We start from the raw sequence: 27,971 nt of genomic DNA, 5'->3' as shown, positions 1-27,971 counted from the left end.
GAAAAAAATCAAAAGAGAAAATAGAAACAGAATTAAGCACTCTAACTTGTGTATCAGGATTCAAGGAAAAAATATTTGAAGTTAATTTGAAGTTAAGTATGATAAAAGCAATAAACCCACAAATCCCCCCCTAAAAAAAAAAAAAAAAACTCAATGAATCTAAAGCAGGATAAATACAAACCACACTATACAAAGACACATCATAAATTGGGGGAAACCTGTGATGGTATAAATCTTTTTTTAACAGCTATATTTACTATTTATTCTCATTAGTTATACATGACAGTAGAATGTATTTTGATATGTTATACATATATAGAGTACAACTTCCCATTCTTCTGGTTGTACATGATGTAGAATTACATTGGTCATTATATGCATATGTGCACATAGGAGAGTAATGTCTGATTCATTCTATTATCTTTCCTATTCCCATTCCCCACACCCTTCCATTCATTTCCCTTGTCTAATCCAAAGTACTTCCATTCTTCCCTACCCACACCCCTTATTGTGAGTTAGCATCCACTATCAGAGAGAACATGCAAACTTTGGTTTTTTGGGATTGCCTTATTTCACTTAACATGATAGTCTCTAATTCCATCTATTTACCAGCAAATGCCATAATTTCATGTCTTTTTATGGCTGAGTAGTATTCCATTGTATGTATATATGCCACAGTTTCTTTATTTATTCATCTGTTGAGGGGCACCTAGATTGGTTCCAAAGTTTAACTATTGTGAATTGAGCTGCTATAATCATTGAGGTGGCTGTGTCACTGTAGTATGCTGATTTTAAGTCCTTTGGGTATATGCCAAAGAGTGGAAAAACTGGGTCAAATGGTGGTTCCATTCCAAGTTTTCTGAGGAATCTGAATTTCCAGAGCAGCTACACCAATTTGCAATCCCACCAACAATGCGTAACTGAATATTTTCCCCCACACCCTCACCAACATTTATTGTTAATTGGTATTCTTGATAATTGCCATTCTGACTGGAGTAAGATGGAATCTCAGTATAATTTTAATTTGTATTTCTCTAACTGCTAGAGATGTTGAACACTTTTTCATACACTTGTTGACAGATCATATTTCTTCTGTGAAGTGCTTGTTCAGTCCTTTGCTCATTTATTAATTGGGTTATCTGAGTTTTTTGGTGTTAAAGTTTTTTGAGTTTTTTTTTTTTTTTTAGTTGCCAATGGATTTTAACTTTGTTTACTCGGATGTGGTGCTGAGAATCGAACCCAGGGCCTCATATATGCTAGGCAAGTGCTCTACCACTGAGACATAACCTCAGCTGCATTGAGTTCTTTTATATATATTGGAGATTAATGCTCTGTCTGAGGCACAGGTGGCAAAGATTTTCTCCCATTCTATAGGCTTTCTTCACATTCTTGATTGTTTCCTTTGCTGTGAAGAAGCCTTTTAGTTTGATAGATGGTATAAATCTTAAAAGTGACCACAGGACAGGGGATAAAAAAACAAAAAACAAAAATTCTGCCTTGTCTCTTATAAAGCAAATACAATTCATCAACACCCTAATTCTTCAAATCATTTATATGTTTTGATTTTAGATATGATATACTATAGCAATGTCAAAGGTAGCTAGTGAAGTTAATATATAAAGAATTTACCCTCTCTGTGAATCTAATTTAATTCAATACAATAAAACCCAATGGACTGGAGTGGAAGTGAGGACAACTGAATACTATTTCTAGATTACATCTATCACCAGAACATTAATAAATAGCTTAATTTATTTCTTTTTTTTTTTAACCCAACATGTAACAGGTTTTTTTGTTTTGTTTTGTTTTGTTAAAAAAAGATAGGTGTAACAACTTCAAAGAAGATGGAAGAAAGAAGGAAGGGAAAAGGAAGATAGAAAAGGAGACTGAGCAAATTATGTGCATGTGCAAATACGGCAGGATGAATCCATTATTATGTAAAATTATGATGCACAATTAAAAAAAAAGAAAAAGAAAGCAGATCTGATTTACTTCCTTACTACTTCTACTTACAAAATGTTTCAAGAGGTTTAGACTGAAAGATTACAGTTCCAATTTGCTTTGGTTTAAATATCACCTCCAAAACTCATATGGAAATTTAAACATCAGTGCAACAATGTTAGGAGAGGTGGCTAATAAGAGTACTCTGCCCTCCTGAATGGATTAATAATGTTATCACATGAATGGATAGGTTATCAAGAGAGCAGATTTGATTTAAGTTTAGCTCCTTATGCTCTTTTCCTTTCTCTGTTCACTTGTTCTTCTACCATCTTATGACACAGTACAGAGGACTCCACAAAATGCCAGTGCCATGATTTTTGACTTCTCGGCCTTCAAAACTGTGAGAAATAATTTTATAATTTACCCAGTGTGTAATAATTTTGTTAGAGCAACTATTAACAGTACCAGCATTCATTTCTAATGTTCTTTTTAAGGTTCACTTGGTGATACTGTCACTAAGCAAATAAGAGAACCAATCATAGCCATTATTTAATATTACCAAGTTGATATTTTAAATAAGGTTTTATATTATATTACTCAACATTTAGAGGTTGAATAATTTTTGCCATTTTTCTAAATTGCTTATGAATGAACAGATATTACAAATTTAATTTTCATAATGATTTTATTTTTATTTAAAAAGTAGACTAGAACTTACTAATACTCTATATTATAGAATTAATTTCCTCTGGAACACATCTCAACTATAAAACTCACTATACTCACAAATATTAACTAAATAGTTATTATCTTCTAAGGATGCAAAAATCAATGAAATTCAAATCTCTTACCAAATATCTTCTGATAAGAAAGAGCAATCACTAGCTTCATAGCTATATATAATAGATCCTGTGAATTCTAGGAAGGGAAGGTCATCTTCAAAAACACTCTTCAGAATACATGCCTTAAGAAAAATAAAATTCAACACAGATACAAGTAAAGTTCATATTAAATAATAAATGTTTACCAAAATAATAAAGTCCACTGAGTGGTAGAACACTCGCCTAGCATGAGTGAGATACTGGGTTCGATCCTCAGCACCACATATATATAAATAAATAAAGGTATTTTGTCAATCTACAACTAAAAAATATTTTTTTAAAATGCTGATAACTGGTTGTCAGAACTTAATTCTAGAAGGTCTTAAACTGGCTTCCCCCCAAAATTCACCAGTGTTGGTGTTTCTAAATTATCTGAATTCAAATAAACTACTAAGGCCAACCATGTAAACTGACATAAAGGGGGAATATACAGTAAAAGTTCTCATTTTGTAAAACCCAAGAAGTTCTCCTTTGTAAACCCAAAATTTATTACTATTCACCTATTCTAGAACTAGATGCTGGTTCATTCACACATCAGAAACACTAACCTAAATAATTACCTGAAGTTTACAAGTGAGGGTTGACTCATTCTACAGCCAAATTTAAATTAAATTCCCCATATGAAAGAATAATCAATAAATAATATACCTTTCTTTCTTCTACAGCACATTTTTTATTCTGCATTGTCATCCATTTAGGAAATTTCCGTTGCTGTGGGTTTGTTTCCAGATCTTTTTCATTCATTTTTAAAATCTCTAGTTGCAAAAAGAAAAAAAAAAAAAACAATGACTTAGTGAATAAATGCAAATCCTTGAAAGAAAACTCAAGAGAGAGTCCTGTCAATGAGACAAAACTGAACATACATAATTAAATGATCACATCTAGGCCCAAGTATAATATATAAATATAATAGTTTCTATTAAATATACATTAAGTATCTCTTTCTTTTAAAGCAAGTGGGTCATTTTGAGTTCTAAAGTTCTGGCAATTTCAAAATTCTATTATTCTACAACTTTAATCCTTTCAAATAACCTTTACATCATTAACAAAGAGAATTCTTGGGTGTATGAAATATTAAAAATTTTTCAGCCAGATGCTGTAGCACAATGCCTAAAATCCAAGAGACTAAGGAGGCTGAGACAGGAGAATCTCAAATTCGAGACCAGCCTTGGCAACTTACTGAAACCCTGTCTCAAAATAAAAAATAAAATGGATTGGGGATGTAAACAGTAGTAGAGTGTCCCTGACTTCAATCCCCAGTACAACAATAACAAAAAAAATTATCTTTAATTTTCTGTAAAATTTTTATCTACAATCAAAGTAAACTAAGCAAGACCATTAGATTTATTCACAAGTATACGTGAAAATCTTCCTTTTAAAACACAGAACAGCTCTTCTATATTAAGGATTTCTTTTATTATGTCCTTTCCTAGAAAGTGTACATTACCCTAAAACTAAGAGCTTCTTAGAGAATTTTTTTAAATGTGTTACTAGTTTTGAGGGCTCTCTACAATGTAAACAAAACTTAAGTTTAGTTAAAGTAAACAGTGAATGAGCAGGGCACTACACCTTGTAATCCCAGGGGATCAGGAGCCTGCAAATTCAAAGCCAGCCTCAGCAATTTAACAAAGACTTAAGGGAGACCCAGTCTCAAAATAAAAATTTTAAAAAGAGCTGGGAATGTGGCTCAGTGTTTAAGCAAGCACCATGGGTTCAATCCCTGATACCAAAAATAAAAAAGAAAGCTGTGAATGAGAAAAAAGAGAACCATAACATGTTCCTTTTGCTAATGGATCCATACCCTGATGTGACTTACAATAAATTGAAGAAGGCTTATGTTCTCAGCAACAGATCGCAACTTTACTTCATATTAACTCAACTTTCTAATAAAGGAGTAGTAGTTTTAAATATACTCCTAAAAATTCTCATGATGAAACATGCTATTAAACAATCAATAACTACTTAGAATTTAGGGATAGCCTGTTATATTTGAGACTATTTAGTAACACAATCCCTAGCCCTAATTGCCCCTTTCCCAAAGCATGAACTAAAAACTGAGAATACTGACAATGTATGGAACAAAACAACTTAAAACAATTACTTTACCAAACTTAAATTTTCCACACAAAACAAAATCCATCACTCTTATGCATTGGGATGGAAAGAATTAACTACAGGCTTGTAACTCAGGCTTGTAAAGGAAGAGGAGGAAGAATGAAAAGAGCTCAACCAGGGGTCCTAGTAAACATGATAATTACCTCAAGTCAAATGGTACTTTTAACCTGTTAAGAGTATTTATTAGAAGAAAACTAAGGAGTCCCCATTTAGAAAATGTGATTAGCAAGGGAGAGCTCAACCATCTAAACTGCTTATTGTAAATAAGGCTGGAATTACAGATTCTAAATATATAAATGGAAAATGAAGGGTAATGAAAAAAGCTGTGTAATTATGAGAATATAAACTCAGAATTCAAAACTGCCTTTGGGCAATGATTTTACACGTAATACTCAAAACTTCTCTGTTAATTCAAAACCATGACATCTCCTAATACAGAAGAAAGGGACATTTTTCAAATCTGTTTCTCACTATTTGAGACTCCTTCAAAAAAACAACATTCTTAGGAAAGTTTGGGATTGGTAAGATCTATGATTCACTGAATCAGAACAGACAACTCAACTCTTGATGTTACCATATTCACAATAAGCAAAGCATAAAATGTGCAAAATATATATGCTTTGTACACCGTAAAGCATTTTACAAATGTTAGTGGTTGATAAGATCCTACTTTCACAAATTCAAAACCCTTGAAGAAGTCAAGTTTATCCCAAATTGTATATATATGATCTCTTCTTAATCTTCATATATATGTTTATAAGGCTGGAAAACTAGTTTCTGCTATACTCAAGAGTAGATCACTGGGGCTGGGGATGTGGCTCAAGTGGTAGCGCACTCGCCTAGCGTGCCTGTGGCCCGGTTCGATCATCAGCACCACATACAAACAAAGATATTGTGTCTGCCGAAAATTAAAAAATAAATTTAAAAAATTCTCTCTCTCTTAAAAAAAAAAAAGAGTAGATCACTGGCAAAATGACAAGTAAACTAGGTTTCAGAAAATAATGCAAACACTATAAGAACAACCAATAATCTTGATATTTTGAGTAACTCACTTACACTCTTAAAACAAAAATAAATCTTAAAAACTCTTACCTGTGACTAAGTATAACACTAACATCATTTTAATTTGAACTGTCTAATTTATATCTAATATAAACCAGCCTCTTTCACACACAAAATTTGATCTAGATATTTCCAGGTAAAGAATTTGAAAAGTAAATTTGTTTACAAATCCAACATTTTTGTCAAGCTTACTTAGATCTTGGGGCATAAAAAAACACAGAAAATTAAAGTTGTAGAATAATTTGCAATAGGAAATCTTTTAATATACATGAGGATTTAAATTCTTCATCAAACAAAGGTTATTGTTGAAAGGGATCAAAATCTCACAATAAAAAGACTTTTGTATTCATATTTAGTTGCTAATGTTGTTACATATAAGCAACTTTGACTCACCATTTTCCAAAATCATGTCTTTTAACATTTCTTAATGCTTCATGTTTTGTCATTAAAATACTTTATATACACCTTTGAAATAAATTATATTTTGATTTGTTTGGGACTTTTCTGGACTGTCCTGAAATCTTTTTGCCTATCCATTTACTACTATCTACAACTTTTCAACCTTTATCACTATTTTTAAGGCTTTCAAATATTTTTGCTATTGTTTATTTTTATTTTTCCATTTTTAATAGCCCAATTTAAACAGATTTGTCTTTCAACAGGGAAATTCATCTTGTTCATTGGCAGCATGACTTTTCTCTTTTCACTGTACTTGGACTAAACTAGTATTCATCTTATTTTCTTCAGATTCCTTTTTTCTACGTTTTCTGACTTAGCAAATTCATCCTTTTCCCATTATAAATGTTCAACTATATTAGGTTTTACACTACACTTCGCTTCTGAACAACATGCTATTTTCTTCAAAATCTACATAGCAACCATCACCAAAAAAGCACAAGTGGTAGCAAATGGCAAAAGAGAAGCTTTTGCCTCAACAGACCAAAATCTCTATTTTCACCATTAATCAGTATTCCAGCAACTTAATCTCCTTAAATTACTCTCCAGAAAAAAAAAAATCTTTAAATCTAATACATTCTTTTTCTGTAAGAAATATTCTAATTTCTTCTGATGTTTTAATTCAATTGAATTTTTATACCAAATGTTTCAAAATAATAAAACTTTGTCTCATATACACATTAACTTTGCTCTATTAGTACTATTGAGTCTTCTTTGGTTTTCAAATAACACTAATTAAACATCACTTCTACTTCACTTTTCTAAAGCTGAATTTTTGCTCTGAATTCATAAACTGTCAGTACCAATTAATAAGTTTTCCATAGGATCACTGCATTTTTGATTCAATAATGTAAGTACTCATAATGTTAGTTAATGTCCCATTTTTGGAGCCAATAACTACTTCAATAAATCTACAAAGTAAGAAACATTAATGAGGAATAATTTATGATTTGTTCTTAGTTTAAAACCTTCCTTTGTGTTGTCAACACATTTCAGTAACGAAATAGTTAATTGCATTCTTCACCTGAAGCTGAAAATGGGTTATGTAGGAGCTTCAATTTCACTAGGCCCACTATTTTTATTACATCACTTAATGAAGAACTCAAAACTAAAGGCAAGGGGGATTCAAGATAGCGGGCTAGAGGAAGGATGCATTCCTAGTCACTCTGTGGCTTGGGATTCAAGCAGTGGTAGACTGTTTCTCTGCAAGGTGGGTAAAAGAGGGATTTCACCAAAATTCAATACTGGACAGTCAGACTGCTGTAGAGACTAAGAAATCTGGGGACGTGAGGACCAGTGACCCACATGCAGCCCATGCAGGACCATGACAGGACCACCTACCTGCACAGAAGACTGCTGACCAGTGCAGAGGACCATCCTATAGCTCCCCATTTACCAACACATAGCCACCCAGGCCTGCCTCCATCTTGGAACACTGCAGCCATCACCATAGCCTTCCCCATATAGTAGCCTCAATCTTGGGACAATGGACAGGGCCTGGTGGCAGCTGCCCACCACTGAACCAGACACCACAGCACTGCATCTCCGAGCAGGCCACCCAAGGCCATCACAGGGCCCCTTTCAGCCTCATCTCTGAAAGTGGTCGCCTCCATCTTAGAATACCTCCACCACCATCTCGGGTTACCCATGCAGCCGCCACCACCATCTTCAGTTGTACAGCTTCCACTTGGGACACCAGCCAGGGACTGGAAGCCCAACACCAAGGTACTTACAGATTTAATGCTAGCACCACCACCATCTAGGGATATGGCTGCTTCTATTTAGGGACAACAGCCAGGACCCCAAAAGATCATCAACAAGGTTCCTGCAGGCTTGGTTACACCAGAAGTACCCCTGCTAGGTATGCTAACAGCCACCATCTTGTTGCAGAGGTAGGAAAGAGCCTTGCATGGGGTCACATCTTTCTCTCTTTCTCCTTTTAACAGCCAACTTCTTTTGATTCCTCTTTCACCCTTCCTATGATCTAATACCTCTATATTCTCACAACCTAACTCATAAATATCACATCCCACACACACACACCCACCCCACTTCTTTGTCCACCAGTAGAAACTTTAGAACCCTTTGCAAATTTCCTGTTTATATTGCAGATAATAACTGAACACATCATTTCTGTTTATTGTGACAAAACTGTAATCATCTAAACAGCAACTATTTGGTTTAAGAAGGTATACTGTTTGCCTTGGGTGCTATTAATATTGATCTCCCCCTTAAAGGCAAGACATTAGAAACTTGCAGGGGCATTATAAGATTATAAGGTAGAAACTGTAACACCTTGGTTCTGCACTACTAGAGGAGAAGACACACAGAAAGCATGAAAAGACAAGAGAAGAAAGTGCCCCAAACAAACCAAGATGATACAATAATAGAATCCATTGACAGCACAGTAGAAATGTCAGAAGGAGTTCGAAATGTACATAAATAAAATGACCTGCAAAGTAAAGAGTGAGATAAGAGAGCAAATACAAGCAACAAATAATCACTCCAATAAAAAGATAAGAGAACAAATACAGGTAACAAAAGATTACTTCAAGAAAGAGAGATTCTGAAAAATAACCAAACATAAATCCTTGAAATGAAGGTAACAGTAAACCAAATTAAAAATTAAGTAGAAAGCATCACCAACAGACTATATCACTTGGAGGACAGAACCTCGGACAATGAACACAAAACATAATCTTGAAAATAATGTTGACCACATAGAAACCATGAACAAAACACCCAAGAATTATGGGATAGCATGAAAAGAACAATTTAAGATTTATTGGGATAGAGGAAGGCACAGAAATTCAAATCAAAGGAATGCACACCTTTTCAATGAAATAATATCAGAAAATTTCCCAAACCTGAAGAATGAATTGGAAAATCAAATATAACAGGCTTACGGGGTGGACATCAAATATACAAAAGAAACAATTAAAAAAATTGACAAAACAAAAAGCTGGTTCTTTGAAAAAATAAATAAAATTGAAAAACCCTTAGCTACCCTAACCAAAAGGAGAGAAAACTCAAATTATAAAAATTCATGATGAAAAAGGAAACATCACAACAGATACTATTAAAATACAGAAGATAATTAGAAACTTTTTTTTATTAATTTATTTAATTTTTAATTGATTTTTAAAAAATAAATGACAGCAGAATGCATTCCAATTCTTATTACACATATACAGCACAATTTTTCATATCTCTGGTTGTATATAAAGTATGTTCACATCAATTTGTGTCTTCATACATGTACTCTGGATAATGATATCCATCACATTCCACCATCCTTGCTAACTCCCTGCCCCCCCTCTTCCCCTCCCACCCCTCTGCCCTATCTAGAGTTCGTCTATTCATCCTATGCTCCCCCTTCCCTACCCACTATGAGTCAGCCTCCTTATAACAGAGAAAACATTCACCTTTGTTTTTTAGGGATTGGCTAACTTCACTTAGCATTATCTTCTCCAACTTCATCCATTTACCTGCAAATGCCATAATTTTATTCTCTTTTATTGCTGAGTAATATTGCATTGTGTATATATACCACTTTTTTTTTTACCATTCATCTACTGGAGGGCATCTATTCCGCAGTTTAGCTATTGTGAGTTGTGCTGCTATAAATATTGATGTGGTTGTGTCCCTGTAATATGCTGTTTTTAAGTCCTTTGGGTATAATCTGACAAGTGGGATAGCTGGATCAAAACAGTGGTTCCTTTCCCAGTTTTCCAAGGAATCTCTATACTGCTTTCCAGATTGGCTCCACCAATTTGCAGTCCCACCAGCAATGTATGAGGGTACCTTTTTTCCCAAATCCTCGCCAACACTTATTGTTGTTTGTCTTCATAATAGCTGCCATTCTGACTGGAGTGAGATGATGTCCTAGAATAGTTTTGACTTGCATTTCTCTTTTAGTCTAATAGAAGAAAGGTAGGCCCTAATCTTCATCATGTGGGATTAGGCCCCAACTTCCTTAATAAGACTCCTATAGCATAAGAATTAAAAACAAGAATCAATAATTGGGATGGGATCAAACTAAAAAGCTTCTTCACAGCAAAAGAAACAATCTGTGAGGTAAACAGAGAGCCTACATCCTGGGAGTGAATTTTTACCCCTCACACATCAGATAGAGCACTAATCTCTAAAAGCTAAGCACCAAAAAATAAATAAATAAATAACCCAATCAACAAATGGGCCAAGAACCTGAACAGACATTTCTCAGAAGAGGATATACAATCAATCAACAGATATATGAAAAAATGCTCATCATTTCTAGCAATCAGAAACTATTTTGAACATTTACACTCCAGTAAAATAGAAAATCTCAATGACACCAACAAATTTCTAGAAACATATGATCTGCCCAAACTGAATTATGAGGACATATACAATCAGCCTAGGTATCATCAACAGATAAACAGATAAAGAAACTGTGATATAAAAACATAATGAAATTTTATTCTTCCATAAAGAAAAATAAAATTGTCATCTGCAGAAAAATGGATGGAACTAGAGAGCTTCATGTTAAGCGAAATAAGTCAACCTTAGAAGGTTAAGGGTTATATGTTTTCTATCATATGCTCAGCTAGAGAGGAAAAAGGACAACAAAGATGTGGGCAGACTTCCTAAAAATCGAAGGGAGATCAGTTACAGGAAAAGGACCCAGAGGTATGAGTCAGAGAGAGTGTGGAAGTACTGGAGAATGATATTAGCCAAATTATATTGTTATACTGTGTACATGTATAAATATGCAACAATAAATCCCATCAGTGTTTATAACTATAATATGCCAATTGAAAATGTTGAAAAATAAAATAAAGGTAAGTTTTAATATATAATCACATCTCTGTGAATAGACAACTTATTACTTGTAATGTATTTTTAGACAGAACTTAATGTAAAACCTTTGTAACTTCCTATCTGTTTCATGTATCTTGTAGGGGTTTTTTTAAATATTTTTTTAGTTGTAGTTGGACACAATATCTTTATTTATTTGTTTGTTTGTTTGTTTGTTTGTTTATTTTTATGTGGTGCTGAGGATCAAACCCAAAGCCTCGAACATGCCAGGTGAGCATTCTATGGCTGAGCCACAGCCCCCGCACCATATTTTGTATGTTTTTAAGGTATTCATTTATTACATTGAAGAGTTCATCCCCGGTTAGTTTCAGAACTTCTTTGCCAAGAAAATAATGTCTAGCAGATTTTTTTTTAAGGATTTTATAGTCTTCTGAGGACCCTATTAATAATTATGGATGCATGTCTGAAATGAAAACTTTTTTGATTAAACAATCTTCTCACTAATCCGTTAACATAGTGTTTTATACAAGCAAGAAAAAAAGAGTTGATTTGGAAAGTAGTATGCCATCAGGGCTATGTTAACAGTGAAACCTATTAACTAGCTTCTTATGCTCAATCTCATAATGACTTTAATCAATTATTACAGTTATATAAAAAAATTACAGTACATCCATAAAACACAAAAAATGCAGTCTTCAAAAACAGTTTTCTAATTTTATGTATGTGCATGAGAGAAAGGGAGACAGAGTCTGGAACAATGTATACCAAAATATTATTAGTTATCTTAGTAATTGTAGATGGTGTTTAATTTTCTGCTCTGTACTTTCTTACATATCCCAAACTTCTATAACATAGAATATGCATTCCTTTTATTAATTAGGGGCCAAAAAAGGTGGATGCCAATAAAAGAGGAAAAGGTTTATAAAATGAACAATCAAGGCTACAATTATTTTTCATATTAAAGAACAAGAATTAGCAAACTTTTTTCTCTAAAGGGCCAGACAATAAATATTCTAGGATTTGTGAGCCAGCTAGACTTTTGTCACAACTACTCAAGTCTGCCATTATAACACAAAAGCCTTATACAGATTTAATGCAATTCCTATGAAAATCTCAATGACATTCTTATAGAACTAGAAAAAGCAATCATGAAATTCATTTGGAAAAATAAGAGACCCAGAATAGCCAAAGAAATCCTCAGCAAGAAGAGTGAAGCAGGAGACATCACAATACCAGAAATTAAACTATACTACACAGCAATAGTAACAAATATGGCATGGTATTGGCACCAAAATAAACACATAGACTAATGGAACAAAATAGAAGACACAAAGACAAACCCAAAAACATACACTGGAGAAAAGATAGCCTCTTCAACAAATGGTACTGGGAAAACTGAAAATCCATATGTAGCAAAATGAAATAAAACCTCTCTGTCTCTCTCATCCTGCACAAAAATCAACTCAAAGTGGATCAAAGACTTAGACGCTAGACCAGAGACCCTGCACCTAACAGAAGAAAAAGTAGGCCCAAATCTTTATCATGTTGGCTTAGGACTTGACTTCCTTAACAAATTCCTAAAGTACAAGAAATAAAATCAAGAATCAGGGCTGGGGATGTGGCTCAAGCGGTAGCGCGCTCGCCTGGTATGTGTGCGACCCGGGTTCGATCCTCAGCACCACATACCAACAAAGATGTTGTGTCCGCCGAAAACTAAAAAATAAATATTAAAAATTCTTAAAAAAAAATCAAGAATCAATAAATGAGATGGATTCAAACTAAAAAGCTTCTTCTCAGCAAAAGAAACAATTAGTAACATAAAAAGAGAGCCTACATTTGAGAAGCAAATTTTTGCCACACCCACATCAGATAGAGCACTAATCTCCAGGATATACAAAGAACTCAAAAAACTTAATACCAAAAACCAAACAACCCAATCAATAAATGAGCTAACGAGCTGAACAGACAATAGTCAGAAGAAGATGTATGATCAATCAACAAGTATATGAAAAAAGTTCAATATCTCTAGTAATTAGAGAAATGCAAATCAAAACTACTCTATAAGATTTTATCTCACTCCAGTCAGAATGGCAATTATCAAGAATACAAGTAATAACAAATGTTGAAAAGGATATGGGGAAAAAAGGTACAGTCCATTGCAAATTGGTGCAATAACTATGAAAAAAGCAATATGGAGATTCCTCAAAAAAATTGGAATGGAACCACCATTTGACCCAGCTATCCCACTCCTCAGCTTATACCAAAATGACTTAAAAGTCAGCATACTAGAGTGACACAGCCACATCAATGTTTATAGCAGCTCAATTCACAATAGCTAAACTATGAAACCAACTTAGATACCCTTCTAAAGAATGAATGGATAAAGAAAATGTGGTACATATACACAATGGAATATTACTCAGCCTTAAAAGAATGAAATTGGGGCTGGGGTTATGGCTCAGCCACAGAGCACTCACCTCGCACGTGCAAGCCCTGAGTTCGATCCTCAGCACCACATAAAAATAAATAAATAAATAAATAAATAAATAAATAAATAAATAAATAAATAAATAAATAAAGTTATTGTGTACAACTACAAAAAAAACTACTATACACACACACACACACACACACACACACACACAAAGAATGAAATTATGGCATTTGCAGGTGAATGAATGGAACTAAAGAATATCATGCTAAGCAAAGTAAGCTAATCCCAGAAAACCAAAGCCAAATGTTTTCTCTGATAAGCAGATGCTAATCCAGTGGGACAGGGGAGATAGGGAAGAATGAAGTAACTTTGGTTTGTGTAGAGGGGTATGAGAAGAGGGGTGGGGCTGTAGGGATGGGAAAGATGGTAGAATGTGACAGACTTTATTACCTTATATACATGTATGATTATACTACTGGAATGAGTCTGTACTATGTAGAACCAGAAGAATGAGAAGTTGTGCTCCATTTACGTACAATATATCAAAATGCATTCTACTGTCCTGTGTAACTAATTAGAATAAATTAAAACACAAAAGCAATCCAAAACATTCAGCCAAATAAGCACAATTATAACAATAAACTTTATGAACATTGAAAGCTGAATTTATACAAATTTTAAAAAATATTATTCTTCTTTTGCTGTCTTTTTCAACCATTTAAAATTTTAGCAAAATGAGCACAAAAACAAGCATCAGGTCAAATGTGGCCCACTGTCCAGTTTCCAATTCCTAGTGTATAACATAGACCACATGCTCAAAGAATAGAAGGAAACAGTCCAATGATAGTGTTATTAATAGTGTACTATTGCTAGTTTTTAACTCTGTAACAATCCATAAAATATCTAATAAGAAAGCAACTTCTTGATAAAGCCTTTCTGATCAATTAATTGCAAAACATGCCTCATGACAACTAAATGAGTAGACCTTTTGTACAGGGCTGATATTGGCCCATTAAATGTTGAGGGGTTATCTGTTGAAATTATGAATTATGTCTTGGAAAAATCATCTTAAGTGATTCGATTTGACAGCAATGTGATAGTAGGACAAGTCATTTCTAGTTTATGTCAGTGGAAATCACACTACTAATATTTCAGATTTTTTTTCAGATTTAAGTTAGACCAAATTTTGAAACATTAAGACCAATCACATTACAAATTAGCTGAGAGAAGTTTTTTAATTAGTTTTTAAACCACACTCTAACTCACTCTGACAGAGTAGATTCATCTCAAAAACACATTTTTGTACTTAGAGTCAACTTCTAGAGAATGGACATACTTAATGCCAGTCTCAAAAGAAAAGTTGGGTTTCAGTAGATGAGCTTAGACATTTCTTTGGTTATTAAACCTCTAACTAAGGTATGGAAATTAATACCTACTACGACCATGGTAACTGGCTTGCCTAATTGCTTGCAAGCTAATCTGAATAAGGTACCCCACTCTCTTTTTAAAAGCATTAAAATTTTTAAAAAATTTAAAAAGCCACTGTTAGAGTTAAATGGCACAGTCTAGACGACCATTTCAAGTCCAGGACAAAATTAAATAAATAACTCAATGTTTAATTCTGATACACAGTTTTATTTTTTCATGTGGACAAATTTTTCACTTATTACCTTAAATGGTTCCATTCTACTTGGTTCCAAATAAGTAAGGCTAACTTTACATATTTGGAATAAACAGTTTTATAAATAATGATTTTGTAATCATAAGGTAAGAATGTTTACAACTACTCTGAAATTTGCTAACATAAGACAGAAGTCACAATACTTAATCTATAATTTCAATTTCTCACTTTGGCATTTATGCAAATTTTACAAACATTCATTAAGTTTCACAATGATTTTCTAAGGAACAAAGTTGAATTACTACCCTATGCACAAAGGGAAATTAATAACAAAGAATAGCTAGCTGACTTTGCAAAAATTAGTAGAATTGGTCTATTATTACAAACCATACTAAAAAGAAGCAGAAAAGTAGAGTAGAATGAAATCTGGACTTGGAATCAGAAAACCCAGGCCCCAGTGCTGCTTGTGTCAGAAAACTCAGAAGTAAAACAGACTATATTTCCTTTCGATGTCTTAAGAGCACAAGGCCATCCAAAGATCATTTCATTAGAAAATATATTTTTAATTGGTTATGTACTGATTTAAGAACTCAGACAACATGTTTCATTTTAACTCATAAGTTTTTGTCTAATAAAGATGTAGCTGAATTCTGTCCAGTTATCTTTTCTAAGATAACCTCAAAGGTTAGTTACTAGCAAACTCATTCTAAACTTCTTTCTCCAATATCCATATAATTTTTGTTGCTCTTTGAAACAACTTTATCATGCTGCCAGTTCCCTCATTAATAAAATGAATCCTACAATGTGTTCTATCTATATTTGTATAAGAATGTGTCATAGGCAGGCACAGTGGTGCATGCTTATAATCCCAGCAGCTTGAGAGGCTGAGGCAGGATGATGGCAAGTTCAAAGCCAGCCTCAGCAACTTAGTGAGGGCCCAAGCCACTTAGTGAGACCCTGTCTCAAAATAAATTAAAAAAAAAAATTGGGGACGTGGATAATGGTTAAGCACCCCCAGATTCAATCCTAAGTACAAAAACTAAATCTGTCTTTAAATTTTTTTGAAAATGATGTTTGACACTTGATCACTTAGCATCCACTTGAGTAAGCCACTTTGCTTTTCTAAATTTTCCTCATCTGGAAAATGGGGTTATATTCCCATTACTATAATACTTTACTTATGATAATCTTATTTTTATATATTTATGTTACTTATCTTGTTGACTATGGGGCTAATGTGAAGATAAGCAATGATAAACATGATGTCACATTTTTCAAACTGTAGTTATGAGTTGGAATACTGGTAGGAGTACTGATAGGTCTTTACCATTATTATACCACATCCCCTATAGTATACTGGAATCCCTTAAGAGGGATCAAAAATCTGTGAATCTGCGGGTACAAATAGATACCAACCACACAAATTAGACAAGGTATATAAATTCATCAACAGTTAATTAACCATTTAAGTAGATGTTCTTTTAAATGATAAATTCAAGCTGAAAAGAGAAAAATAGATTCATTTATCCAATACAATACTTCATTGTTACCCATCAGGCCTGACTCAAGGAGTAATGAATTTCAACATTAATGTACTTTCTGTTTAACTATACTTCACAAAATGTATTTAGGAATTTCCAACTATAACCTAATATTCATGTACTAACCCAAATTTTGATATGGGTAGAAAGAAATGCAGAAAAAGAAACTTCAATAACTGATAAAGTGGGCTGGGGCTGTACCTCAGTGGTAAAGCGGTTGCTTTGCACCTGTAAGGCACTGGGTTCGATCCTCAGCACCACATAAAAATAAATAAAGATACTGTATCCATCTAAAAAAAAATAATAAGTAACTAATAAAGTTATAAGACCAGATTAATAAGCATTTTAAAATAATCTAACACAGAAAGCTTATAAAACCAAAGCAACCTAAATATTTTAGCAATTCAATTTTATTATCAATGTCCTATTTTTGGTTAAGACGGTTTGGATTTCACCTACATAATTATATTATTTTTATTGAGAGGCAACTTCCAGTCAAAAAAAACTTTCAAATTTAATCAATGATTCAATGAATTTTAAAATTCATTGGGCATGGTGGAGCATGCCTGTAATCCCAACTCCAGAGGATAAAGCAGAAGGATTACGAACCTCAGCAAATTATCGAGGCCCTAAGCAACTTAATGAGACTCTGTCTCAAAACAAAAGTGCCCCTGGGTTCAATCCCCAGTACCCATTAAAAAAAAAAAAAAAAAGCTGGATCTGATTTCTGATTTCTTTTAATTTATTATATTATTTTCAGAAAATGTAACCACGCATATTATACATACTTAACAATATACTAGCAACTACTTTATATATGTCTATACACACGCATATACATACCTACACATACATAATCTTAATGTGTATCATTTATATCTTTATTGTAACAGGAAATATTTACAAGGTATTGCCCTGTATTGCTTTTTTGTGTGTGTGGTGCAGGGATGGAACCAAGGGCCTTGTGCATGTGAGGCAAGCACTCTACCAACTGAGCTATATTCCCCAGCCTGTGTCTTGTATTGCTTTTTAAGTGGACACAATACTTTTATTCTGTTTATTTATATGTGGTGCTGAGGATCAAACTCAGGGTTTCCCACACACTAGGCAAGGGCTCTACCACTAAGCCACAAACTCAGTCCCCTCTAATGCTTTTAAGAATTCCTTTGTAGGGCTGAGATTGTGATTCTGCAGTAGAGCACTTGCCTAGCATGTGTGAGGCACTGGGTTCAATTCGCAGCACCACATAAAAAATTAAGCAAAGATACTATGTCCAATGATAGCTGGAAAAAAATTGTTTTTAATTCCTTTTTAGGGGCTGGGGTTGTAGCGCAGTGGTTAAGTGCCTGCCTCACATGTGTGAGGCACTTGTAGAATCCTAGCACCACTTAAAAATAAAATAAAGGTATTATGTCCATCTACAATTAAAAAGATTTTTAGAAAAAAGAATTCCTTTTTACTTTTCTATGAACTTATTCCAAATATAAGAAAGGATAGAAGAAAATAGATGAACAAATGTTGGGAGCTGCCCTGGATGAACACGCCTTTAAGTCCTGATGCACCAGGTTCTGAACAATTATTGCCTACAGTCTGGCACACAGTAACTTGGGCATTACCCCAGCTCAGATAACAAGGCGTGGCTCCAGGTGTAGGCATCACCCGAGGGGGTTGAGTTACATTTACCTATTCCTTTGTAATCCTACCCCTTTGCCCTTTTTTTGGGATACAATGTTCCATGGAACCTCCCCTTGTATGTCCCCTATATAAGTATAAAGAATTCCAGTGGCTCTCTCTTTTTCCACAGACCCATAAGGTCCCAGAGCTGTCCCCAGATTACTGAAAAGGTACTTCTGTGTATGTGCATGCTTTCTCTGATGTTTTCTTAAGTTATTGGAATAGTCAGATCTTGTGAACCCTGCATTAGGTCGCTAGGATAGATGGCGATAAACTAAAGAATCTCTAACAAAGTTCTTCATTAAATCCCTTAAAAAAGACTTTTAAGACTTTGATCAATCTATTATTATATTTCTGATAATCTTAACTTCTCTCCCAAAAACTCAAGCAAGTCAATCAGAAAAACTAAATAAAGCTATCTATTAGCATTGAGTCAGCTATAGTAATTATAAAAAGTAGTAGGATGTTTTGAGAGATTTAGCTCTTCTAGGTACCTAACAAATTTTCATAACTGTCAAATATTATCTAAAGCACAATTCTGTATTAATAAAGCCAAGTGAAATAAAGTGTAAATGGGACGAATGAAATGAAATGCCACTAAAATGGTAGCACAGGAGAAAAGATAAAAGCTTCTGTCTCTCTGCTGTAACATAGTGAAAAGCCAGCCACACTGCCCACAAACCAGGAACACAATTTGGTAATTTTTTTGTTTTTTGGTTGGTTGGTTTTGGTACCAGGGATTGAACCCAGGAGCACTTTACCCCTGAGCCACATCCCCAGCCCTCTGGTGTACCTCTTACAAGGAAAAAAGTTCTTTTCCAGACCAATTACCATTCCCCTGTAGTTCAGTGATTCTGGTTTATGAATTAACAGCAAAAATAGATCTGAGTGGGGCGGGTACTGCCTCATACCTATATCATAGTAGCCAGGGAGACTAAGGAAGAAGGATCACAAGTTCAAAGCCAGCCTCAGCAAAAGAGAGGCACTAAACAACTCAATGAGACCAAAAATACAAAATAGAGCTGGGAATGTAGCTCTGTGGTCGAGTGTCCCCGAGTTCAATCCCTGATACCCCACCACCATCCTCTGCCAAAAGAGAGAGAGAGAGAGAGAGATCTGGTATCAAGAGGTGATTTCTCATGCTTCACATCAAAATTTACAGGAGGAGGTATTTTTTCTGATGGCTTCTATTATTCCTACTAGCATCTTAGCTTCAAAGAGAGCTAAAGAGAAGATGAATCTCTGCTATCCTCTTGATAGCTAACCTGCAAAACTAACTGGAGAAGGGATTATAAGAATGCAGAGACAAGAACACTAGAATCAGACAGAAACAAAGGCATAAAGAAAAGAATATGAAATCATCCTAATTTCTTATTTCTCCATGAAGAAATTGTCCAAAAAGTATCTTCTGTCTGAATCTTTCCTCATATTAAGCATTTTGCCAAAGGGGAAGATCTCCTTAACTTTTATCAAAGAACTAAAGTCTCCTAAAATAAAAATTTTAAAAATTCCCCAGTACCTCTTTAAGAGAAGGTAATTCTACCTATGCATTTAACAGGTGACCAGATTTCATTCATATGCAAATTAAGCAGTTTCTATATATACCCAAAATCAAATTCAAATATATCCAAATCTAAATTACATAAATTATATCCAAAATTTATATCTAAAATCAATAACAGCAAAAAAATGACCACCTACCTAGAATAAACAACAAAAAATATAAGGGCCATTTTAAAGACAACTAGAAAATTTTAAAGACAACTACTGACATCAATAAAGGACTGGAGGCTGAACATGATAGTGTGTGCCTGTAACCCAGAGACTCAGGAGTTTGAGGGAGGAGCACCACAGGTTCAAGACCAGCCTCAGCAATTTAGTATGGTTCTCAGCAATTTGCTGAGACGGTCTCAAAATAAAACTTAAAGACTAGAATATAGCTCAGTGGCAAAGTGCCTCTTGCATTTAATCCCTAGTACCAAAAAACATAAATGACCAGAAAAGACAAAGATTTCCTAGATGGCTAGATTCGAAACTGTAACTATACTAATTAAATCAATACACTCAAAAAGTAATACCAAGGCCAGGGGGTGGCATGTACCTGTAATCCCAGTGACTCAGGAAATTGAGGCAGGAGGATCACAAATTCAAGGCCAGCCTCAGCAATTTAGGAGGTTCTAAACAACTTCATGAGACAATGTCTCAAAATAAAAATATTAAAAAGGACTGAGGATGGTTCAGTGATTAAGTGTCCCTGGGTGCAATTCCCAGTACAAAATAATTAATACCAAGAAAAAAATTGTCAGCAGGATTTTTTCACAGAACCACATAGTTTATATTAAAGTTCACAGGGAAGGACAACTCATTTGGAATCCCTCCTTTGTGAGAGCTCTTCCTGTTTAAAAACTAAATTCTGTCCTTGGGTCTCACTCTTCATGAGACAAAAAACCCATACTTCACTACATCTCAGCACCACAAAACAAACAAAAACATAAACAAACCAAAACAAAAACAAACGAAAAAGCTCACAGAGAAAAATCTCGAGAAGTAATTTTTTTTTGAAAAATAACACAAATAAGGGAAAACACTATCAAAGATGAAATGCTACACAACTACAGTAATCAAAATAGTAGAACTGATGTAAAAATAGAAAAATAAATCAATGGAACAAAACACATAGAGTCAATTCTTTATGTAGAAAATCCTAAAGACTCCATTAAAAGAAAGAACTAAGGGTTGGGGATGTGGCTCAAGTGGTAGCGCAATTGCCTGGTATGCGTGAGGCACTGGGTCCGATCCTCAGCACCACATAAAAATAAAATAAAGATATTGTGTCCACCTTAAAAAAAAAACTAAAAAGTAAATATTTTTTAAAAAGAAAGAACCAATAAATGAATTCAGTTAAGTAGAATACAAAATCAATACACAAAAAAATCAATTGTATTTCCTTACATCAAAAATCTTCTATCAAAAAGAGAAAAACATATCATTTGTGATGTTTTTTGATACATCAAAAAGCATAACATACTCAGGAACTTAATAAATTTAATCAAGTAAGCAAATAACCTGTAAAATGAAACTATAAAATATAAAATAATGATGAAAGAAACTGAAGATGATCCAAAAAAGATACCACATGTTCATGAATTAGGAGAATGAATATTGTTAAAAACTAAAGAGATATACAAAGCGAACACAATTCCTGTCAAAATCCCAGTGGCAGGGCTGTGGTTGTGGCTCAGTGGTAGAGCACTCACCTAGCACGTGTGAGGCCCTGGGTTCGATCCTCAGTACCACATAAAAATAAATAAATAAAACAAAGGTATTGTGTCCAACTACATTTTTTTAAAAACAAGTATTTTTTTTTTTTAGAGTGGAAAGTAGAGGCTTTATTTTTATTTTTTTTTAAGAGTGAGAGAGAGGGAGAGAGAGAATTTTAATATTTATTTTTTTGTATTTGGCGGACACAACATCTTTGTTTGTATGTGGTGCTGAGGATTGAACCAGGGCCGCATGCATGCCAGGCGAGCGTGCTACCGCTTGAGCCACATCCCCAGCCCAAAAAAAACAAGTATTTTTTTTAAATCCCAGTGGCATTTCTCACAGAATTTTAAAAAAAAAAAATCAATTCCAAAATTGGTATGGAACAAAAGATTTGAAAGAATCAAAACATTCCCTCCCACCCCAAGCTGGGGATAGAAGCCAGAGCCTCACACATGGTAGGCAAACCCCCTACCACTGAGCTACATCCCCAGAAAATTAAAAAGAGAAGGAAGGTATCTCAACTTCCTAATTTCTAATTATATTACTAAGCTATAGTGATAAAAACAGTATGGCATTAGCATAAAAACAGACACAAAGACCAATGGAACAGAACAGAGAAGTCAGAAATAAACCAAAGCATACACAGTAAATTAATTTTGGAAAAGGTTTCCAAGAAGACACTTCAATAATCTCTTCAATAAATGTTGGGAGCCAGGCCTAGTGGCAAACACCTGCAATTCCAGTTACTTAGAATCCTGAGAGAGGAGGACCAAAAGTTCAAGGCCAGTCTGGGCAAGGCCTTGTCTCAAAATAAAATGAATAAAGGGCTGGGGAGTGTAGCTCAGTGGGAGAGCACTTCTCTAGCATGTTTGAAGCCCTGGGTTCAATTCCTAGTACAACAATTTAAAAAAAAAAAGTTAAAGAAATGGTACTTAGAAAGTAGATATCCATGGGGCTGGGGTTATGGCTCAGTGGAGCACTCGACTCGCATGTACAAGGCCCTGGGTTTGATCCTCAGCACCACATAAAAATAAATAAAAGTTATTGTGTACAGCTACAAAAAATAAATAAATAAATAAAAATATTTTTTAAAAAAGAAAGTATATATCCACATCCAAAAGAATAAACCTAGGGCTGGGGACATAGGAGGTAGGGCACCTGCCTCGAATGTTTAAGACCCTGGGTTCAACCCCTACCACCACACAAACACAAATAATAAACCTGAATGCTTATATTATACCATACATAAAAATCAACACAAAATGGATTAAAGACCTAAAACTAAAAGAAAAAAAAAGAAAAGTTCCTTGATAACTGGTCTTGGCCACAATGTTTTGGATATCACATCAAAAGTTCAGGCAACAAAAGTAAAAATAAACAAGTAAGACTACATCAAGTTAAAAGGTTTCTGAATAGCAAGGCAACAATCAACAAAATAAAAAGAAAGTCTAAAGAATGAAAAAAAATTTTCAAATCATATATATAATAAATAATTAGTATCCAAAATATATTAGAAACTCATAAACTCACAAGCAAATAACAATTTTAAAATGGGCAAAGAACTTGGAATATAGATTTTTCCAAATCAGATACAAAAATGACCAAACAGTATATGAAAAGGTGCTCAGCATCAGTAATCATCAAAACCACGATGACCCAGCAGCACAGAAGGCTAAGGCAGGAGAATCGCAAAGTCAAAACCAGCCTCAGCATCTTAGTGAGGAACTAAGCAATTCAATGAGACCCTTTCTCTAAATAAAATATAAAAAGGGCTGGGGATGTGGTTCAATGATTAAGCACCACTGGGTTCAATCCTAGTGCCCACTCCCCCCCAAAAAAATCAGCACTTCATAGAGATATCTCAGCTTCCACATTCTGCAGCATTATTCACAATAGCTAAGGTATGGAAGTAATCTAAGTGTCCATCAAGGAATGAATGGATAAAGAAATTGTCACTCACACACACACACACACACACACACACACACACACACACACAAAATAGAATATTATTCAGACTTCAATAAGATAGAAATACTGCCATTTGTAACAATATGTATATACCTGGAGAATACTATGTTAAGTGAAATAAGTCAAAATCAAAAGGAAAAACATGGCATGATCTCACTTAAATATAGAATCTTTAGAAAGTTCAAATACTTAGAAACAAACATTAGACCCGGACTACTAGAGTCAGGAGGGGAAGGAAAAGAGAAGAAGGAAGGTCAAAGGGTACAAACTTAGTTACAAAAAATAAATAAGTCTAAAGATCTAAGATATAACATGAAAACTACAGTTTTCATGTACATTACATAGTACACTGAAGTTTTATGAAGTGAGTAGATTTTAGATGCTCTTACCAAACAAAGAAAATAAAAGGTAACTGTAGAAGCTGATGGATATTAATTTGCTTAACCATTAGTAATTAATCATTTCATTCCACGTATTTCAAAACTTAATATTGTATACCTTAAAAATACGTACTAAATAAATAAATACAACATACCATACCATCTCCAGAAATAGATCTGGTAAATATGGAATCTTGACATAGGATAAAGGAAGCATTCTAATCACTGTTCAAACTGTTCAATAAATGGGGTCAACACAACTGGCTATCCCATTACTGGCAAAAATTTTAAAAAACTGATCATATACAGTGTTTGCAAGAGAGCAAAAAAAACTAGTCCTACCATTTTGAGATGTTTTGTAGAAGACACCAAAAGTTAAATCTGCATAACCTTCAAATTAGCAACTACACCTACGCTGTGGAAATACTGGCATATATACACAAAAAAGTAAAGGTTGCTCATTACTATTTATAATAGCAAAAATACTGAAAGCAATTAGTAAATTAATAGTTAAACAATGACACATCCACAATATAGCAAACTAAGCAGACAGTAAAAGAAAACAGAAGTATGTATTAACAAGTTCTCTATGATATGTGCTAAGTGAAACAGGAAAAACTGTCAGCAATAGTTACCATTTAAATTTTAATATAAGATGAAATTCTGTGTATAGTTGCCCCTCAGTACTTATGGGCGATTAGTTACAGGACCACCCCCCACATACCAAAATGAGTAGATACTCAGTCCCATATAAAATGGTGGTGTATTTGCAATATAGCCTATATATATTATATCTCTAGATGACTTATAATACCTAATAACTATGTAAATGCCACATAGTTGTTATACTATATTATTAAGGAAATAATGACAAGAAAAAAATGGCTCAGTACAGAAACAATTTTTTTCTGAATATTTTTGATCCATGATAGGCTGAATCTACTGATGATGATGATAACCCATGGATTCAGAGAGCTGACTGTATATGTAAATGTAAAAAACAATCCAGGAGGATACATATCAGTTAATAAGAGCCCCTACAGGGAACAGAATAGCACTGAGGTCAGATATGTTAAGAGTGGGGTACAATATTCTAAAGTTCATTTGCTTCTCTCAACATGCACAAAATTCATTCTCTCATTCCCATTCTCTGTCCCCATACTATTTCCCTTTCCCTCCCCACCCTCTCTTTCCCCTCTCCTTTTCCACCCTCTCTCCTCCATCTACATCTTTCTTGCAATCTGAGGAGCAATATGAAAGGCCTCTATAAATAATAAGCAGTGTAAACACACTTTTTCAACTTAGAATCCTGAGAATATACATGTCTTATGGTTTTAATAAAAACAGGAACGCATGGAAGAAAAAGAGGCTAGTTACCTTAATACTATAAAAGAAGAGGACTAGGAAATAATTCAGTGGTGGGGCATTTGCCTAACATGATAGAGGCTCTAGGTTCAATCCCCAATACCAAAAAATATATATATACACACTAGGAAAGAAGAGGGTTACAGGCCCATTGTGTGCAGTATGTTTTAAGAGCAATCTATTCCATACCCCACCATGTGTAATAGTAAAGCTTTTTGGTTGAAACAGATCTCACCACCAATACCGGAGGTGAAATCTAATTGTCTTAAGTCCAACAGGAAAATTCCATTCTCAACATCATACAATCAATTCAGAGATAAGAAACTATAACCCAAGTCTCAGTTCTCTGGAATCCATCTCCTGGTTTTAATTATTGGTTCCAAGATAGCCCAATTACAATAACTCAGAACACTACTTCTATGATGAGGGAAAGGATGCTTTTGCTCCTGCTAGATATGAAGGATATCCATAGATAGATAGATAGATAGATAGATAGATACACACACCACACATATATATGTATATATGTGTATATATGTATGTGTATATGTGTGTATATATACATATAGATGTATATATGTATATGTATGTATGTGTGTGTGTATGTATATATATATATATATATATATATATATATATATATATATATATATATATGTTTGATGAAGCTAGCCATCTTATTATAGCTATACAAGAAACCACCCTGAAGGTAGTTTCATAGAAGTCAATGCACAGGGCCAGAAAATTGTCAGAAAGCCACTCTACCTCAGGATGTATCTATTAAAGCTATCAACAAATAACCTCTTTTTTAATTTTTTTTTAGTAGTTGTAGATGGACAATATGCCTTTATTTTATTTGTTTATTTTTTATATGGTGCTAAGGATTAAACCCAACGCCTCACATGTGTAGGCAAACAGTCTGTCACTGAGCTACTACAGCCTCAGTCCAACAAATAACCTCTTATTGCTGAAGTCAGCTTGACTTTGGTTTTTCCAATGAAAGCATCTTTGTTAACAGGATAACTAAAACCTAAAACCTAATACCAATTTTTTTTAACCATGTTGGGGATAAAACCCAGGGCTTCTATCACTAAGCTACATACATCCTGGCCCTAACACCTCCTCTTAATCTGATCTCTTAAGTCAATATAAAATTCCATTATCTTTAGCTATGATAAACAGAGTACTCTAAGATTTCATCTCACTCCAGTCAGAAGGGGAGCTATCAAGAATACAAACTATAGGGCTGGAATTGTGGCTCAGGAGTAGAACACTAGCCTCGCAGGGGCGGGACCTGGGTTCGATCCTCAGCACCACATAAAAATAAAGGCATTGTGTTGTGTCCATCTACACCTAAAAAATAAATATTAAAAAAAAAGAATACAAACAATAATAAAATGTTGGCGAGGATATGGGGGAAAAGGCACAATCATACATTGCTGTTGGGACTGCAAATTGGTGCAGCCAATATGTAAAGCAGTATGGAGATTCCTTAGAAAACTTGGAACCACCATTTGACCCAGCTATCCCACTCCTTGGTTTATACCCAAAGGACTTAAAAACAGCATACTATAGGGACACAGCCATATCAATAGCTAAATTATGGAACCAACCTAGATGCCCTTCAGTGGATGAAAGGATTAAAAAATGTGGCATATATACACAATGGAACATTACTCAGCATAAAAGAGAATAAAATCATGGCATTTGCAGGTAAATGGATGAAGTTGGAGAATATAATGCTAAGTGAAGCAAGCCAATCCCACAAAACCAAAGGCCTAATGTTTTCTTTGATATGAGGATGCTGACTCATAATGGTGATGGGGGGGGGAGCATGGGAGGAATGGAACTTTAGATAGTGCAAAGGGGAAGGAGGGGAAAGGAGGGAGTAAAGGGGTAGGAATGATTGTAGAATGAGTTAGACATCATTAACCTAAGTACATATATGAAGACATGAATGGTGTGAAATACTTTGTGTACAATCAGTGACTTGAAAACTTGTGCTCTATATGTGTAATATGAAATGAATTGCATTCTGCCATCATGAATAACAAATTAGAATAAATAAATAATTTAATTTTTAAAATTCCATTATCTTTAGCTATGATGATTTATTTAACTATTCCTTACTGATGACAGGATATTTGAAAAAATTACCATAAATAATCCTCAATGAACACCCATGTACATATGTGGGGGTTTCTAGACATCATCATTATTATTATTATTATTATTATTATTATTTCTAAAGGTTCCTAGATATGAAACTACAAGGTCATAGAGTACTCCTGCTTCTCTGCCTGACTTCTCATGAATGCATTATTCACAATAGTCCATTAACCCCAAAAGGAAAGACCAGCCCAAGAAGCAGACTGCACAGAAAATCAGGAAAAAACTTTACACTAGCTGGATTAGAATAAACCCTTAGTGAAGGATTTTGAACTGACAAGCAAAGATATTAAAAAG

The 27,971-nt window shown here is 34.2% G+C and overlaps 1 protein-coding gene across 7 annotated transcripts in view; it reads right to left on the bottom strand.

Moving 5' to 3' along the window:
- Positions 1 to 27,971, bottom strand: part of Wrn (WRN RecQ like helicase) — a 142,235-nt gene that overhangs the window by 112,610 nt on the left and 1,654 nt on the right. For all 7 annotated transcript variants that reach the window (XR_013430403.1, XM_078031156.1, XM_078031159.1 and 4 more), the window contains exons 2-3: positions 3,471 to 3,577; positions 2,793 to 2,905 (exon numbers count right to left, since the gene is read on the bottom strand). Coding sequence is in view for 6 of the 7 variants with exons in the window: in XM_078031156.1 (XP_077887282.1) it covers positions 2,793 to 2,905; positions 3,471 to 3,566 (209 nt within the window). In the remaining variant the exon portion in view is untranslated. The remainder of the gene's footprint in view (positions 1 to 2,792; positions 2,906 to 3,470; positions 3,578 to 27,971) is intronic.

Source organism: Ictidomys tridecemlineatus, chromosome 14 (genome assembly GCF_052094955.1).
Source record: "Ictidomys tridecemlineatus isolate mIctTri1 chromosome 14, mIctTri1.hap1, whole genome shotgun sequence".
Lineage (NCBI taxonomy): Eukaryota > Metazoa > Chordata > Mammalia > Rodentia > Sciuridae > Ictidomys > Ictidomys tridecemlineatus.
This window is presented reverse-complemented; position numbering and strand designations above follow the sequence as displayed.